Source organism: Elephantulus edwardii, unplaced genomic scaffold (assembly GCF_000299155.1).
Source record: "Elephantulus edwardii isolate Elephantulus edwardi_28Jun2011 unplaced genomic scaffold, EleEdw1.0 scaffold00263, whole genome shotgun sequence".
Classification (NCBI taxonomy): Eukaryota; Metazoa; Chordata; class Mammalia; order Macroscelidea; family Macroscelididae; genus Elephantulus; species Elephantulus edwardii.
The window spans coordinates 2938710-2956926 of NW_006400013.1; the positions used below are offsets into that span (position 1 = coordinate 2938710).

Genomic DNA, 18217 nt, shown 5'->3' on the forward strand with positions numbered 1-18217 from the left:
AAATATTCTCTCCTCCAAAGACTTCAATGTCGTAAACATATTTCATCCAGTTTTTCTCAGTCTTACCCCCATCCCGATGTCAGCCTCATACTTACTCTATTTTTAAGATTCCAAGGAAGGAGATTCTACAGCCTCTCTGGATAATTCATGCGGGTGTTTAACCCGTTTTATCGTTTGGAATGCCTTTATACTTTATTTAAATTTCCACTACTAAAACTTTAAGCATACTTCTCTTATACCCCAGAAACAAGATTAAATAGTTCCTCAATCTGTACGTACTATCTTCAAAACAGAGAATAGTTAATAAATTTCTTAAACATTTTTTATTTATTTTCTTTTGTTGCACATTTTCCTCCCTTCCCACAGGCCACCCAGAAATATTCCAGATTGCTGTCATACTCAATTAACAATTTCTTAGAATATTTCTGTCCAGGTAAAGTATTGTCAATTCCATTAACAAAATTTTCTTCATGGGCTGATTTTTTTTATTCCCATATTTTTTATCATCTTCGAATACATTTTTTTTTCCTGAACCTACTTGATGTTTTTGTGCATTTTCCTTAAATGTTAATTTTTCTTAAAATATTGCTGCTGTTGTGGGCCACTGAGTTTTAAGTGACCCTCCAGTGCATTTTCAGAGGCAGTAAATGGCACGAGAGGAGAGCACCCATCCCTCTCCTGTGAAGCAACTGGTAGATTCAAATTGTGTGCCTTTGGGATTGTAGCATAGCTTCTTATTACGAGGCCACTAGAGCTCTCTATATAGTAAGTCATGTAATGCAGAAGCTTTCTTGAAGTTCTTTAGTCTGTTTTTTTATTTCCTGGAAGGTTTTACCCTAAATCAATCAGGCTCACTAAAACATTTCCTATCTCTAAGTAATTACATCACAGAACAACTTATACTCATCTTTGACTGTCAAGTCAGCAATCATTAGAGTTTTATTCCAAGTTTCTCAAGATTCTTGTAGTCAAAAGAAAAACATTTAAGATTAATAATTACACTGTAAAGACATTCCCTTATTTATTCATCTGCTCAGATAGAGAGGGATATAATTCTTGAAAGTCTCCACTTGGTTGTAATTCTCCTATTAGATCACTGTTAACGCAAAAAGTCACAGAACTTGCCCTAATAAGAATTTGAATTCGTGTCCTAATAATTCATAAGGAAACAAGCAGGAACAGTGATGACAAATCAACATGGTACTCAACAGAGGTTGATACAAATATCAGAAAGAGGGTAACAGCCTTTGGCTTCTAAGAAGCCACAATCACAAAAAAACATGTAATCTTTCTTAAATATTGGACTAAAATATCTTAATAGAAAGTAATCAATCCAATCGAGTTAAAAAGTTAAACTCTATCAATGGGCTCAAGTAAATCAGAGATAATGAAGATGGCAGAGGATAGAGCAATAATTGGATCCATAGTTCACACAGTCACTATGAGTTGAAGTTGACTCAAGGGCGCTTAACAACAACAAAACTTTTAAGAATTTAGGGCAAAACGTGGCCTATATCTCATATATATTCAGAAGTGAGGTTGTTGTTATTAGGTGCTATCACATCAACAAGAACTCATGGTAACAACATAATGGGCTTTTTCTTGCAAATGAAAGGATCAACATCCTTTAGTCAGATCCTTCATTTGGATGTAGTCTGTTCAGTCAAATGTGGCTGCAAGACTGTATTATGAACAGTGGACATTGCAAAGAGTCCACAGCTAGTGAGAAACTAATAGCATTAACAATATAGAGATAAAAAGGGAAAAAAAATCATGATTGTTAGGACATCTCTGCTAAAGAGTCCTAAAAGCCTGGTTGAATGGTAAAAAAGGGGGCTTTTTACATGATTCTACTTACTTTGCATATGATATTTAAAAAAAAACCCACAAACTACTTCAACGCATTGTGGAGTAAGATGACCATTTGGTGGGTTTTCAGAGGTAGTAAACCTTGTGCGCAGAGACTGACTCTCACCCTGTAGAAAGCTGCTGGATTTGAACCATCTGCCTTGTGTTGGGAATGCAACTCCTTATTTACTAGTCCACCAGAGCTCTCTTTTTATTTAACCCTAGAAATCTAAGAAGTAAGACTTCACATCCAAGTAAAGAAGAACTGACACAGGAACAGGATGGTTTCCTTGCATTTCTATGCCAGATGCAGATTACAATTCCAAAGAGGGCTGGCCATTTGCCAGAATCACAGTTATTCTGGAACACACATGGCTGCCTGAAATCCTACACTGACAGCAATGCTTGAGGCAAATTTTGCTGTTACAATGAAAAGCATTCAGTTACAGTCCTCATGTCTTCCCTGAAGAACACTAGCTCCACAGAAAGAGAAAAGGACCATAGATAAGGCAGTCTCTAAAAACCCTCTCAAATTTATTTCAAAGGGAAATGAGGTAGCAAAGCATATTCTATTTCTAGACGACATAAAGTCTTCTATATAGTTGGGTTTAATTACTGGCTAAAAAGATCAATATAAGTTTAGTAAAATGAATGAAAGGGAAATTCTTAGTGAATAATTTTCAAATTTTTTTAATTGTCCCATAACAAGATAGAATGAAAAGAATATCAATCGTTCCAGCTGTTTTTTCAACTCTTTTTCATCAACTAATTTCTGATTCACTGTTGTTAACATGACTTATTGTTAGGACTATCTAACTATACAGTGTTATAATTAAAGGAGAATGACTAAGTAGGGTCACATGCAAGGAAAAAAACCAACATTAGTATTTTTTGTAAATGCTTACAACTATTTCCTGTAAAATGATATGTGAGAAGTGAGGGTACCAAAATACAATTACCACAAATATAGATTCCACTTACCAGTTTGATTGCTACATATTCATTGGTGTAGAGATTTTTACCTAGGAGAAAAAGCAGAATATTTATGTTTAATGACATTTACTCTGGGAAATACAAAGCAAAAATCTTAGCTCACGGGGTCATGAGAAAGGTCACATTCTCGATGCTGCTTACATGTGGAAAACATGAAGTTTAAATGAAAAGCTAGACAGAAATAGTGAGACCCAGCAAGTGTAGGACAAAAACAACTTGAAGAGTTTGAAAATTTGGACTTTAGTTATTTTTTTGAAAAAGAAAGCAAATAAATCTCTCTCTGTGTGCTGCTAACACATATATATATGTATCTTGCACAAATTTCTTATTTCCCCAAGAATTAAGCCACAATACAAATAAAAAGGGAGAAATTATGAATTTCAAAGATACACAGATTTTACCTCTTGGCACAGATCTACATTCTGCAAAAAAATCTTCACCTACAGAATTTTTCCCTTTTATTTAGGTCATGGTATTATATATCAAAGTTAGAGGACATTAAAAAAAAAAGATAATCAAGTATTCTTGTCCATCCTTCTTCTTGGAAGAAGAAGAATTAATCTGCTGCCTATAAATAGATAATTCTTTGAGTAGGTTCAGAGGCAGGAAAGGAGAATCTTACTATCATCAAGAACGAAGAAACAGTGCAGCATACCCTTTGGGCCAAAGATTTCTGATCTCGACCAGTTAAGACAGTGACAAAGAATCAGTGGTACCAGCAACGCTAGTAGTGAGCCAGAGGCGGGTATGAGACAGCGGAATTGGATTTGCTTCCTCACACAGTACAGACTGCAACTCAATGTCAAAAAGACAAAGATTTTTACCATTGGACTGACAGGCAGTGTCATAATAGATGGAGAAAAGCCTGAAACTGTCAACAGCTTGATCTTGCTTGGATCCACAATTAAGATTCTTGGTACCAGCAGTCAAGAAATAAGGAAATACATTGCATTGGGAAAATCTGCAGTTAGAAACCTCTCCAAATTACTGAGGAGTAATAATGTTAGTAGTTTAAGGATTAAGGCATGTCTGATTCAGGTCATGGTCTTTAAAATTGCTTGCTATGCATCTGAGAGCTGGACAATGAATAAGGATGACAGAAAAAGAATTGACACCTTTGAGCTGTGGTGTTGGAGAAGAGCAATGAACATCCCATGGATGACCAAGAGAACGAACAAGTGTGTCTTGGAGAGGATGCAGCTAGTGTGCTCTTCAGAGGCAAGAATGATGAGGCTTTGCCTCCCATATTTTGGGCATGTTGCTTGCTGAGGGTGTAGGGTCGGGGAAGGAAAGGGCATTCAACCAAGTGGACTGATAACAGTGACTGCTGCAATGGGCTCTTGTGCATCAGGAAGTGTGAGGATGGCTCAGAATACAACAGGGTTCAGAGCTTTTGTTCATAGGATTACTATCAGTCATACTTGACTGGATGACCCCTAACAATAACAACAATCCCACAGAATCAGAGCTGTGTTCCTTCACCTAGGCTTACTGATAGAGGGAAGGAGGGATATTTAATTGAAAGAACAAAAAGAGTTTTGTAACATTTATTTAAGCATGAGTAGGGCCCAGAATATGACACCTGTGGATAGGAAATGGTCTGAGATCTTGTCTAAAAAGTTGTTCTGATAAAGCATTGTATCCTGGTGTTTCCAGGCTGAACTGTAACCAATTACTTCTGAAATAAACCCCATACTTGTGAAATTTAAAGGGGGGGGGAGGATAATTCTCAAAGCTGTCTTACCAGAACTCTAGCTCTGTGCATTTAAATAGAGGAAACAGATCTCCACCTGCACCGCTCTACCATCTCTGTTTCTTCCTGAAATGGTAACAATTCTCTCCTTCAACTTCCCTACTTCTATAAACGGAATAAAAACACTACACATCTTGACTGGTGGCCTGGAGGGGTAATGGGGATGAAGATGAGGGCAAATAGCACTTACTGGGCCTGTATTACATGATAGGTACTTCTTGTTATTATGTGCTGTTGAGTCACCTATGACTCAAAGCGACCCTATGTACAATATCTCTGAAGCCTGTCCTGTCCTGAGCCAGTCTCACTGACTCCGACACATCAACCCCCCACTGCCCTAGTTACTGTATCAAACCATCTCATCTGGGGTCTTCCTCTTCTGTACTGTCCCTTCACCCTTCGGAGCATGATGTCCTCCTCCAAGGATTGGTCCCTCCTGGCCATATGATCAAAATAAGTGAGAAAGAGCTTAAAAATCCTAGCCTCCAAGGAGAAGCTTGGTTTCAAAATCTCCAAGACAGATCTATTTGTTTTCTTGGCAGTCCAGGGTATGTTCAAGATTCTTCTTAAGCACCACAACTCAAAGGCATCAATAGTTCTTCTGTCATCCTTAGTTATTGTCTAGCTTTCTGATGCAGAGCAAGTAAATGCGAAGACCATGGCCTGGATCAAGCACATTTTAGTCTCTAGACCGACACTGTTGCTTCTCAGTACACTGGAGAGGTCCCTGACAGTAGATTTTCCCAGTGCAATTCACCTTTTAATTTCCTGACTGCTGGTGCCAAGAACTGACTGTAAGAGCCCAGCAAGCTATAATTAACAACCTCAATGTCTTCCCCATCTATCATGGTGCTGCCAATTTAGCTATCCCCATCTCTCCAATCATACTTGAAGTTTTAACTCTAATTCCTCCTTACTGTTCAGTTTATATCATATGCTTTAGTCACTGTCTAGGACTTCATATTGTTTTTCATGCTTAGTGCTTTTAATGCTCTTATCCCCTGGAACTATCTTGGGTGTAATGATTTTATATAATAACTTTTTAAATGCCTTATGGTGTTCTGTACATAACAGATATAAACACCATGTTTTGTACATATCAGATACTAATATATTTATCTGATTAAAAGTTACTGGTATGTATAGCAATCTTTTGCCATGCAATTACTGCTTTGGAGAACTCACTAGAGGATTAGCTATGTGTCAGTTTGGCTAGATGGTACACAACAAATAATGACTGTAACAGTATATTCCTATAATAGTATAGAAAAGGATATTGAAAGTTGTACATTAAAGTACAATTTAATTGTTATTAAATAAGTGTTAAAATAAGTGTTTCTTGGTAATCTGATTTTTATATGACTCTGACTTGACCAATGCAATTCGTCTTTTAACTTCCTGGCTGCTGGTACCAAGAGTGTTGACTGTGGAGTCAAACAAACAGAAGCTGTTAATAATCTCAATCTCTTCTTTGTCTATCCTGATGCTGCCAATTGGCCCAGCGGGAAGAATATTTGTTTTCTTGATGATGTACAATAATTTCCTGTCAGGTCACCTTTTTTTGGAAATGGGAATAAATATGGATCTCTTCCAGTCAGTTGACCAGGTAACTGTTCTCCAGATTTCTGGTACTGGGAATGAATATACCATGGACTACAAGAAGAAGAAACAATCTTATCTTGAAAAAAATACACCCAGAAAGGTACTTAAGTAAGAAAGGTGAAGCTCTGGAAATGTTATCAGGACGGGGATGGTTCCTGAAGCTTTTATGCTTACTAAAGTAAGGAACAGTGACAAAGAGGAATACCTTCAAGGAAGTTAAGACTTATACAGTGGCTGAAACAATGAACTTAAACACAGCAACAATACTGAAGATGGTACAGGATTGGACAGTGTTTGATTGTTATAAACAAACAGGGTTACAATGAGTTCAGATCCACTCAACAGCACAGAACAACAATATGTTACACCAAACATGATAGCTGAGACATCATAAAAGGCTAACTTGGCTTGTTTGCTTTTCTCTGGGAGTGTCAAAAAAACTGAATACAGGTCACCCTTTTACAAAGCAATCATCCTTATTTAGGAAAGCACAGGAGATAATTCCTAAGGGGAAATCTGATAATTATCCTGAGAATTCACTTTTCAAATTCATTCCTTTGTGAGGAGACAAACACATCATTAAAACAAGAGGCCAATACAAAAAGGCAGCTACGGAGAAGTCTAGACAATCACTCAGTCACTATCCTCCGTGATACACACTGCAGAAATTTTTGTCCGGAATAATTTAATTACAAAGATTGAGGGTTAAAAAAAAATCTTTGCCCACTTAAAATAAATAACTGGTTCAGCTTAAAAAAAATAAAAAAGTATCAATATCTGTGAGAAAGGCTGGTAGGCTAATGGACAGAAAAATACCACTGATGAGATGGCACAATACCAAGTACTCAAAGCTTTTAGTATCTGTTGTACAAAATCCACAATGCTTCCCAATCTCACTTCCTGGCTATGTGTTCTCTTATTGTTAATGGAAAAGAAAATGCATTACATAGTAGTTTTTGGAACTTTGCATCTAAACTCAGCCCTTTCAAAGCAGTGATGAATCTGATGCTGCCCATAAAACCCACGGCATGAAGACTTCCTTTTTCAGTAAGTCACCTACAGAGACATTTACCGTAAGCTTCATGAGACACAGCATTATTTCACAAAAGCAGCAGGTCTGTTCTCAGAACCACACTGATAAAGGACCATAGAGCCTCTGGTTCCCAATTTAGTTACATCTCCAGCTGTCATATTTCCTTGTCCTAAAGTGAAAGTACTACATTTATAAATTACTACCTAGAATTTTTCTGAAAATCTACTGAAATAAACTTGAGTCAATTAGTAGTTAAAACAAGAAACCCATATTTACTTAAGGCAAAGAAGACACAAGGGCCGAATGCCTCTACTACTTAGAAAGTACTACATTATTAGAATGTGCATTATTAGGGTAAATAGTTAATAAATGACATTATAACTTCAAAGAACAATCTATAGGTTTTATTTTTGTTAACTTCTTGTTATGTTGAAACCTCTGGCAGGTTTTCAGAGGTAGTTTATCACTTTGGAGGAGACTGTCCATCTTTAACTTACTACTAAAATATTAGGAAGCTCTAGTGGCCTAATGGGTAGGGAGTTGCACTACCAACTCCAAGGCAGGTGGTTGAAACCCCACCAGCTGCTGGGAGGGAAAAGATGGGCAAACTTCTCCTGTGCAATTTATAGCCTTTGAATAACTTCTGGAGGGTCAGCTGTGAGTTGCTTTCAACTCAAAGGCAATGAACAACAGTTAACATTAGTATATTAGTATATTAATATGCTATGCAGAAATACTTCCTAAATGGTTAGTAATTAAAAGCAAAGGTAGCTTAGGCTTTCCCCATATTTTTCAGTGGATTACTAATCAAATATAAGCAAACAATTACACTTGGCTCTCTTGGGCTCCACAATCCTGGATCCAACTAATAACTGATTAAAAATAAGATGTGGGGGAAAGCAATTAAGTGGTCACAGCAATCAAGATTAAGAGGGAGCTTACAGTGCTGTTTATATAACATTTACATTGTGTTAAAGATACTGTAAGTAATCTAGAGATGATTTTTAAAGTGTATGAGAAGACTGGCATGAGTTACACACAAAAAACCCTACCTGACAATCCATGGATTTGGGTATGTGAAGGGGGTCCTAAAATCAATCTCCAGCATATAGTGTAAGACTCCAGAGAGTAAGAAAATCTTACTAAAATTTGTTCAACACCTACACTGGTGATAATATATAGTGTATTTATTATGAACAAAACATAACCATGTTAAAATGCATGCAGGAAATTACTATTAGCAGGTATGAAGTAAATAAGTAAATTCAGTGGGTATGACCAACCAAAAACTTTCCTTAATAACCAAAAACACTTGAGCATATCAAACTTAACAAAGTATTGTTTCATGAAACTTTTCTTTCAGATATATACATGTGTTTAATTTTGTGCACTGTAGTTCATAATATTTACCTGAAAACCACCAATGACAGTTTTCTAAAAGATAGTTTTAATTATTTCACTTTACAATGGAAAGTTTAGGTCAGTGATTGGACGACATAATTTTCTATGAATTCTCTAAACTACTAATCATGATAATCAACAAAACTCACTGCTGACAGGTGGAACTGACTCAGCAGCTGACTCGCCAGTCGGTTTTCAGAGGCCATAAAATGTACTGGTGGAGAATGCCCATTTTTCTCCCACAGAGCCTGGGTGGATGTGAACTGTCAAGAGAGGTACCACCTCAGCGTTAACAGCACAACTCCTTTCTGATCTATCAAACAGAATCAACTACAACTCACAGAGAGCCTATGAATAACAGATCTGAACCTTGCCCTCTCCTATGCCATCTTCATACTCTCTGATACGCTTGTGCCCTTTGTTAACAGTCACTGTGTCAACCCATTTTGTTATGAGTCCTCTTCCTCTCTTCCTCTGACATTCCGCCTTTCCCAACATGATGTCATTTCTAAGGGACTGGTTCTTCCTAACAACATGCCCAAAGTAAGAAAAACAAAGGTGTTTCTAAGCAGCTAAGTCTGAGGAACGTCTAGGAAGAATAAGATGGAAGATGGATACGGACAAAAGAAAAAGGGAGGGCTTATAAATGGGATCAAAGAAGGACCCCTGGTCCATTTTCAAGAGGGTGAACCTGTACAAATATTCACTCCTCCATTCTTCACAATGAAGCTCTAGATGGTAAGGAGTTGCACTGCCAATCGAAAGTCAGGAGGTTTGAGTCTAGCAGCCACACCACTGAAGCCCTCCTGTGAAATTTACAGCCTTTAAAAAAAAAATCACTGAAGTGAGCTGGTTCTGACTTGATGGTAATAAGTTGTTTGTATTCTTTACTAAAGGAGCCCTGGTGGAGCAGTATGTTATATGTATAGCTGCCAACTAAAAGGTTAGCAGTTTGAATCCAACACCTGCTCTGTAAAATAAAGCAAAATAGGAAGCATCCTCCTGTTAAGATTCACAGCTCAGAAACTCAACTGAGGGTCACTATGACTTGGGTTAAGTTTTAGTTATTCTTCACAAAAGGAGTCCTGGAGGTATAATGCTCTGTTGCTAACTGTAAGGTGAGCAGTTTGAGCCATTATCTGGGAGGAAAATGTGCAGTTTCCTCTTCTGAAAAGTTATAAACTCAGAAACCCAACAGAGAGTTGTCACGAGTCAGAAATTATTAGCAGAAGCAGGTATTCTTTATAAGCATAAGCACTGGGGTTCAGTGGTGAATTCTTGCTGTCCAAGAATGAGACTGGAGTTCAATTCTTGGTCACCACACCTCAGACACAACCACCACCTGTGAGTTGGTGTTTCTGTCTTGTTATGATTCTCAACAAGTTTCTGCACAGTTATAGACTAAGAAGAAACAGGTCTTGCATTGTCCTTGTGTGAAAGCCCTATGAATCAGAATGATTCAAGCCACAACTGATCACAGGGATGGGGCAGGACTTGGCAGTGTTCTATTACGTTGTGTATGTTTGAAGTTGTCATAAGTCAGGAACAGATCTGCTTGTTAACAACAATTCTTTACAAGGTGTATTTATAAGCTTTCTACATCACAAGGGGTGGAAATAAAATACAGGATGAATCACTCCAAAAAGCATGATACTCTGCAATACAAAAAATGTTCAAACACTTTTATTCTCTAAAAATTTATTCTGTAAAATTTGAAAAGTGTATAATGATTTCCCCATGTAACCTCAATAAATTTCAATTAGTGAATTACTTTAAAGCAAATCCCAGATGTTATATCCTTTTATTAGTAAATATTTCACTATGAAACTATAAAAGATTGAGGAGTCTTTTTCAAATACATGTATTGCTTGTAATTTGGAGTATTAATATTAATACTAATATTAATTCAGTAATAATATAGAAAATGTAAAAAACTAAGTGCAGATCCCATAAAAATGAAAAAATGAAAAATTCCCATGATACAAAAAGAAAAAAATTCAAGTGACCTTCTGATAAGTAAAATATTTAAAGTGAAAAGCACTTATGAATGGATTTTAAGGCTAAGCAATTGCCTGCAAAAGAACCATACTGTGATGGGCTAGCAACACCTAAGATTTGGTCATTAGGTTAAGAGACAGTATTAATGTACTCTCTGGACAAGAAAGTGGTAACTAACGTGTTTCAAGAGTATTAGCTATGACACCAGAAACAATAACAACAAAACAAAACACGAGCAAGAAATGAGAAAAAACCAAACAAGACTTCAAAAACTAAAGATTTTTGTATATCCAAGAACTTTAATTAAGAAAGTGAAAAGATAACCTACAGATTGGGAGAAAATATTTGACAATCATCTATCGGATAAATTCTGGCATTCTCCATTGATGTACACTATGAGTGATACTGCATGGTCATTTACATCTGATAGCTTTTCTTAGCACTGAATATAATTATGATCTATTCTAGTCCACTAACCAGACTGCTATCTTCCTATTTTCTTAACTAAGTAAGTACTTACTATTCTTGACTTATATTAAATAAGTCAAAGACTGTGGTTTTCAATATAGGTTATGATTGATCATGAGGAAATGCAAATTCTACCTAGATCAATAAACATCATGACAAAAATAGAGAAATTAAAGTTGTTACTGACTTTACTTGGATCAACATCAAAGTCCATGGGAATAGCAGTTAAGAAAGCAAAGAATGTACTGCACTGAAAAATCTGTTTTAAAAGGTTTCTGTAAAGTGAGATAAAGTCACTTTGAAAACTAAAGTATGTCTGACCTTAAGTCATGGCCTTTCTTCAACTGTTTTAGATGCTTGGGAGAGGTAGATCACAAAAAAGGAAGACAAACTAAATATGGTATTCCACATGTGGTGTTGATGTGAAATACTGAACATACTGAAATACTATACTGCAATAGGCACTCTTATGGAATCATGAATTAAGTACTGGGCTGCTAACCAAAAAGTTAAAGCTGCTCCACAAGACAAAAATGAGAATGCTGGCTTCCATAAATATTTATAGGAAACTATTATGGAAACTGGGGAGCTCTGGTGGTCAAGTGGCAAAAAGCTGCACTGCAATCCCAAAGGCATTCAATTCCACCAGCTGCTCTGCAGACAATCTCTTCCCATGACCCTCAATAACAAAGAATTTTAATGTTTAAAAAAAAAAAAAGAATTTTAATGTTTAAAAATTATTTATCTTTTTCACATTTACTATTTCTTCCTTTTTATTGAGGTATAATTCACATGTAATTTAGTGGACAAATGTTAAGTGGATAGTTTAGTGCACTTTAAAATACCGATATATAGACCAATCCAGAGGAAAATATTTTTGACACTCCAGAAAGCTTTCTTAAGCTTCTTCCCAATCATAATGCCTTGTTGTTGTTATGTGCTGTCGAGTCACCTGTGACTCATAACGACCCTATGTACAATAGCCCTAAACCCTGCTCTATCCTGTGCCAATCGTATTGTCTCTGATACACCTATCCCCATCAGCCCAGTCACTGAATCAATCTATCTCATCAAGGGTCTTCCTCTTCTGCATTGTCCCTCCACCCTCCTCACCTTGCAACATGTCTAAAGTATGCCAGACGAGTCATAATAATCCTTGCCTCCAAGGAAGTGCTGGGCTTCATCCCCTCCTAGACAAGCCTGTTTGTTCTCCTATCAGTCCATGGTATATTCAATACTCTTATCCAACACCACAGTTCAAAGGTATCAATTCTCCTTCTATCATCCCTAGTCATTGTCCAGCTTTCTGATGTATAGCAAGTAATTGCAGACCATGGCCTGTATCAGGTGCACTTTAGTCTCCAGACTATATCGCTGCTTTTCAGTACTTTGGAGAGGTCTCTGACAGCAGACTTTCCTAATGTAATTCGTCTGGTAACTTCCTGGCTGCCGGTACCAAGAGTGTTGATTGTAGAGCCAAGCAAACTGAAGCTGTTAATAATCTCTTTACTTTCTATCCTGATGCTGCCATTGTCTCAGTGGTGAGAATCTTAGTTTTCTTGATGTCGAACTTCAATATATATTGAAGGCTGCAGTGATTCACCTTTTCCAGCAAGTGCTTCAGGTCCTCCTCAGTTTCAGCAAACAAGTTTGTGTCATCTACATAATGTAGATTGTTGATGAGCCTATCTCCAATCCTGCTGCCACATTTCTCCTCATAGAGCCAGCCTACCTCACTCAAAAAGTCATTGATGTCAAGTTAGAACCAACTCACAAATGACCCTACAAAAAATTTTCATAAGTTATAAATCATAGGGGAAAGGAACACTCCCTCAGAGCTGTTGGTGAATAGTCAGAGATGTCTTTGGTACATTTCCCCACAGACAATAATATCAGAGCTCCTTAGTCCATCCTATAGCCACCAAAAGTAACTTGTCTGGACCTCCAGTGCAAATCTTTTGCCTATTTTTAACATGATATGGATGGAATTACACAAAAATAACTGTCCTTTCATGTCTAGTTTCTTTTGCTCAACATTAAGTAAGATTCATCTATTTTGCTACATCAATCAACACTTTAAATATTTCTATTACTGTGTGGTCCTCCATTTTATGAAAATGCTAAAATTTGTCTGTTGGACTGCTGGATATTTGGTTTGATTTTAAATTTTTGTCACTAGGAAAATCATTATTATGAATATTATTGAACTTACCTTTTTTTGAAATTTTTTAAATTTTATTATTGTGTGTGTTTGTGTGTTTGTGTGTGTGTGTGTACTGTCAAGTCAGATCTGACTGGTACAGGAGACTGCCCCTCCTTCTTCAGCAGACCATCCGGTGGATTCCAACTGCATACCTCTGGGATTGCAGTGTAGCTTCTTGCCACTAGGACACCAGAGCTCTGAACTTAACTCTTTTTATGTGCACACTTTGTTTTATCATGCTTTGCATACACTGGGGTTATTGTTGTTAGTTTTTTTAATTAAAAGTTTATGCACCACTTTCCCAAAAGCATATACTCACTTCGTGATCATGTCAAATTCTGGCAATTCTCACAATTCATCATACTTTTCCCATAATGTACATTTAGACAGCAACATAATGTAAGCATAATGTCTGTATATACTGAGAAATGAAAACAAAATTATCGTGATATACTTTAATGTGTTGACACTAATTTTATTGAAAATTTTTTTAACAGACTCGAGGGTCTTCTATGAGTTAGTTCCAACTCAATGGCAATGAGTTCAAGTTTTATTAGGAGAGAATTTTGGTGGCTACTAGACTTGACACCTAACAACAACAATAGCTGGTAAGGAGTTGCACTGCCAACCCAAAGATAGGCAGTTCAAATAAACCAGATGTTTCTCAGGAGAAAGATGGGGAATCTTGACTTAAGCAACTTAGAGCCTCTGAAAACTTGCTAGAGTTCAGATTCAATGTTAACCACAACAGTAGTTTTATTAGAAGCTCTGGTGGTACGTCTGTAGGGAGTTTCACTGCTTACCCAAAAGCAATACCTGTCCAATGATTTGGATTCCCCAGTAGCTCCAAGAAAATTCAACTGCAGTGATCTGGGACTGAATCTACAATGCCCCTGAGGTATGCCAGTATTCATTTTCTCAGTAATACAAGGATACTGGTATGTTAAGCTGTTGTGCCAATAGACATGTTTCATGAAGAGGTGCCACAAATGTTCAATCTGCTAAACTGTATTCTATAGAAGTTGCACAAAATTAAATTGTCATTAACAATTTACGTGAATTCCAATTGCTCCTATTCCTTTACATTACTGCAGTGTGAAAATATGCTGCAAAGAACCTCTTTAAAGAGCAAGTATGTCATTTTGAAGACTAAAGTGCATGTGACCCAAGGCACAGTACTTTCAATTACCTCATATGCATGTGAAACAAGGAAGATGAATTGATAATGAACAAGGATGAGCAACAAAGACTTAATGCCTCTGAAATTGTGGCGTTGGAGAATAATATTTAACATACCAAGGACTATGGTCTAACATACTTTGGACATGCTGTGAGGAGAGACCGGTCCTTGGAGAAGGACATCATGCTTGGGAGGATGGAGGGACAGTGCAGGAGGGGAAGGCCCTCTATGAGGTGGATTGATTCAGTGACTGGGATAATCAGGATGGGTGTGTCAGAGACAGTGCGATTGGCATAGGACAGAGCAGAATTTAGGGTTGTTGTACATAGGGTCACTATGAGTCGCAAGCGACTCGACGGCACATAACAACAACAACAAGGACTATGAAAAGAACATGCAAATCCATCTTGGAAGAAGTGAAGTCAGAAAACTCCTTAAAATTGAGGATGGTGTGGCATGTTCATACAATGGAATACTAACACAGCACACAGGAGCAATCATTTTGTAAATTACTACCTAACTTGGGAGGGACTGAAGAGCATTAGGCAGAGTGAACTCAGTCCCACAAATATTGTATAAAACCATTACTGTAGGATGAGTGAGGATGGGAAGGTATAGTGTCAATTACAGGGTTGCACAATTCGATGGGTAGGGGAGATGAAGGAAATGTGAAGGATCTTTTGTGAAAAACAATGTATTCAAACTTTGTAAATAAATCATGGTAAGATTAAAAAATGAAATTTTAAAAAATTTTCTAAAAAACTGAGGATGATGAGACTTCATCTCACATGTCTGGCATGTTATCATGAGGTGTCAGTGTTGGGAGGAGTACAAAATGCTTCATTATGTGAAAATAAATTTAATATATGAAAATCAATTAGTACTTAACATATAAAGAGAATAAAGGACAAAATGAACATCTTAATTAACATAGAAAAGCGATGTGACAAATTCCAAGAGCTTTCCTAATGAAATGCTTCACAAAGTAGATATACAAGGGAATTTCTTCAAAGTAAGGGTATCTATGAAAAAACTATGGCTAGCATCAAAGTCATCTAGCTGATGCAATGAGACAATGAAAATTTTTTTTAAATATCCAGATTAGAAAATTTAAAAATCTTTAATCACTGATGACATGATATTGTATAATATTGTAATGTAATAATAATATTATAAAAATGTTCAGAGAATCCATGGGGTGAAAAATGTATTCATCAGAGCTGAGAAATTCAGGAAGATCATAAAAAGTTAAGTTCAGTATAATAAAAAAATCAATTGTGTTTCTAAATACTAGCAATAAAAAAATCTGCAGATTAAATTAATAATTGCATTCACTGTAGCCTCCCCAAATTCTATTAATGAGCTGACTCATAATTGACCCTCTAACTGGTTTTTGGAAACTGTAAATCACACAGAGGAGACTGCACATCTTTCTCCTGTGGAGCTGCAGGAGTCTGGCCAATGACACTACCACAGCTCCCAAAATTACTTAGGAATCACTTTGACCAATTAAATGTACTTGGGCAAGGAATAAGAAGACCAAAGAATGGCTGCTTTTCAATTGTGCTGAATGAAGGGTAGTGAATACAACATGAACATCTAAAAGAACAAACAAATCTGTCTTAAAGGAAGTACAGCCAGGGTGTTCCTTAGAGAAAAGGATGATGAGACTTTGTCTCTTATACTTTGGGCATGTTAATAAAAGGGGCCAGTTTTTAGAAAAGGACACCATATCTTTTCAAGCATGATAAGAAGACAGAGGGTCCAAATAACAAATGCTGGTGAGGATATGGAGAGATTGGAACCCTTATTCACTGCTGGTTGGTGTGTAAAATGGAGCAAACACTTTGGAAAGGTGATTTGGAGCTTTCTCAAAAAGTTCAAAATTTGACCCAGCAATGCCACTACTGGAAATATACCCTAAAGAAACCAGAACAGGCATCCAAAAAGAGGTATGCACATCCATGATTATGGCTGCTTTATGCATAATAGCAAAGAGATGGAAACAACCCAAACGCCTATCAAAAAATGAATGGAGAGAAAAACAATAGTATATTCACACAATGGAATACTATGTAGCACTGAAAAAAGAACTTGTTAAAAAATTACATAATCTGGGTAACCTTGGAGTACATCATGCTGAATGAAATATTTCAGGGACAAAAGGACAAACACTGCATAGCATCACTTATAAAGTAGGTCTGACATGAGGGCTTGGGAGGAAAATAGGAAAAGAGTGGATAGATAATGAACTCTGTATTGGAACAGAAGAAGGAAAGCACTGTTTAGAAGGAATATATGATTAGGCATTACATATAACAGTCTAGAATAAGAGATACATTGCAAAGAGAACGGGAGGAGGGGGAGAATAGGGAGGGAGGGAGAAAATTATGAATTTTCATGAAATTATGAATGATTTTTTAAAAAAAGTGAACTGGGGAGGGGGAGAGAAAGGGGAAGGAGAAAAATATGCAACAGTGAATGAATGAAAATCTAACTTTTTGTTAAAATAAAAATGTTTATTATTAAAAAATCATACAGTAAAAGTCACATAAGAATGCTGTGTGGGTTTTTTTAAAAAGACTGAGGGTCGGTGAAAGAGAAAAAGACCTTAACTGAGCTGGACTGTCAGTGACTTGAGAAGGATTGGTGGGTTTTTGGTCTGTTGCACATAAGGTAGCTAGGAGGTGGCACTGACTTGACAGCCCTCCTACCAAAAATAAGTAAATATACAATCTGTGAAAACCAAAAATGGTAAAACACTACTGTGAAAAATTAAAAATATAATAAATGGAGAGTCATTCCATGGCCACAGATTATTGCTGTTGCTAGATATCATCAAGTATGACTCATAATGACCCTATGAACAACACATGTGAATCCTGTCCTATCCTATGCCATTCTCACACTCTCAGATACACTTATTAATCCACCTGGTTGAAGGTCTTCCTTTCCTTCACCATCCCTTCAATATTCTAAAACATGATCCAAAGTATGTGAGATGATGCATCATCTTTGCCTCCAAAGAGCACTCTGGCTGCACCTTCTCCAAGACATATCAGTTTGTTCTTTTGGCAGTCCATGGAATATCCAGCATACTTCTCCAACACTACAGTTCAAAAGTATCAATTCCTCTGTCATCTTTAGTCATTGTCTGGCTCTTAGTGAATAGTAGTGACTAAAAAGATCATGGCTTGAGGGAGCTCTGGTGGCCTAGTGGCACAAAGCTGCACTGCAATTCTAGAGAGGTGCACAGTTCGAATCCACCAGATGCTCTGCTAGTGAAGGAGGGACAATCTCCTCCTGTACCAGTCTGATCCTATTTGATGGTACACACTGATAAAAAAAAAATAAATAAATAAAACGAAGGAAGGGAGGGAGGGAGGGAGGGAGGGAGGGAGGAAGGAAGGAAAGACAGACCGACCATGGGTGTATCAAGTAATACCCTGGTCTTCAAACTGAAAAGACCATGGCCTAAATCAGACACACCTTAGTCCTCAAACTGACATCATTCCTACTCAATAATTTGGAGAGGTCCTGGACTACAGACTTTTCCAGAGCAATAGGTCTCCTGATCTCCTGACTGCTCGTACTAAGTGTACTGATTGCGGTCCAAACAAGATGAAGTCACTGACAGCCTCAATCTTTTCTCTATCTATCAAGATGTTGCCTATCAAGTCCAGGATTTTAGGATTGGAAGCCTCAATATTGTTAAACTAGCAGTTCTTTACAAAGGAT

The 18217-nt window shown here is 37.1% G+C and overlaps 1 protein-coding gene across 4 annotated transcripts in view; it reads right to left on the bottom strand.

Moving 5' to 3' along the window:
* Window positions 1–18217, bottom strand: part of CSNK1G1 (casein kinase 1, gamma 1) — a 148136-nt gene that overhangs the window by 111744 nt on the left and 18175 nt on the right. For all 4 annotated transcript variants that reach the window (XM_006899622.1, XM_006899623.1, XM_006899620.1 and 1 more), the window contains exon 2: window positions 2830–2870. In XM_006899622.1, the coding sequence (XP_006899684.1) occupies window positions 2830–2870 (41 nt within the window). The remainder of the gene's footprint in view (window positions 1–2829; window positions 2871–18217) is intronic.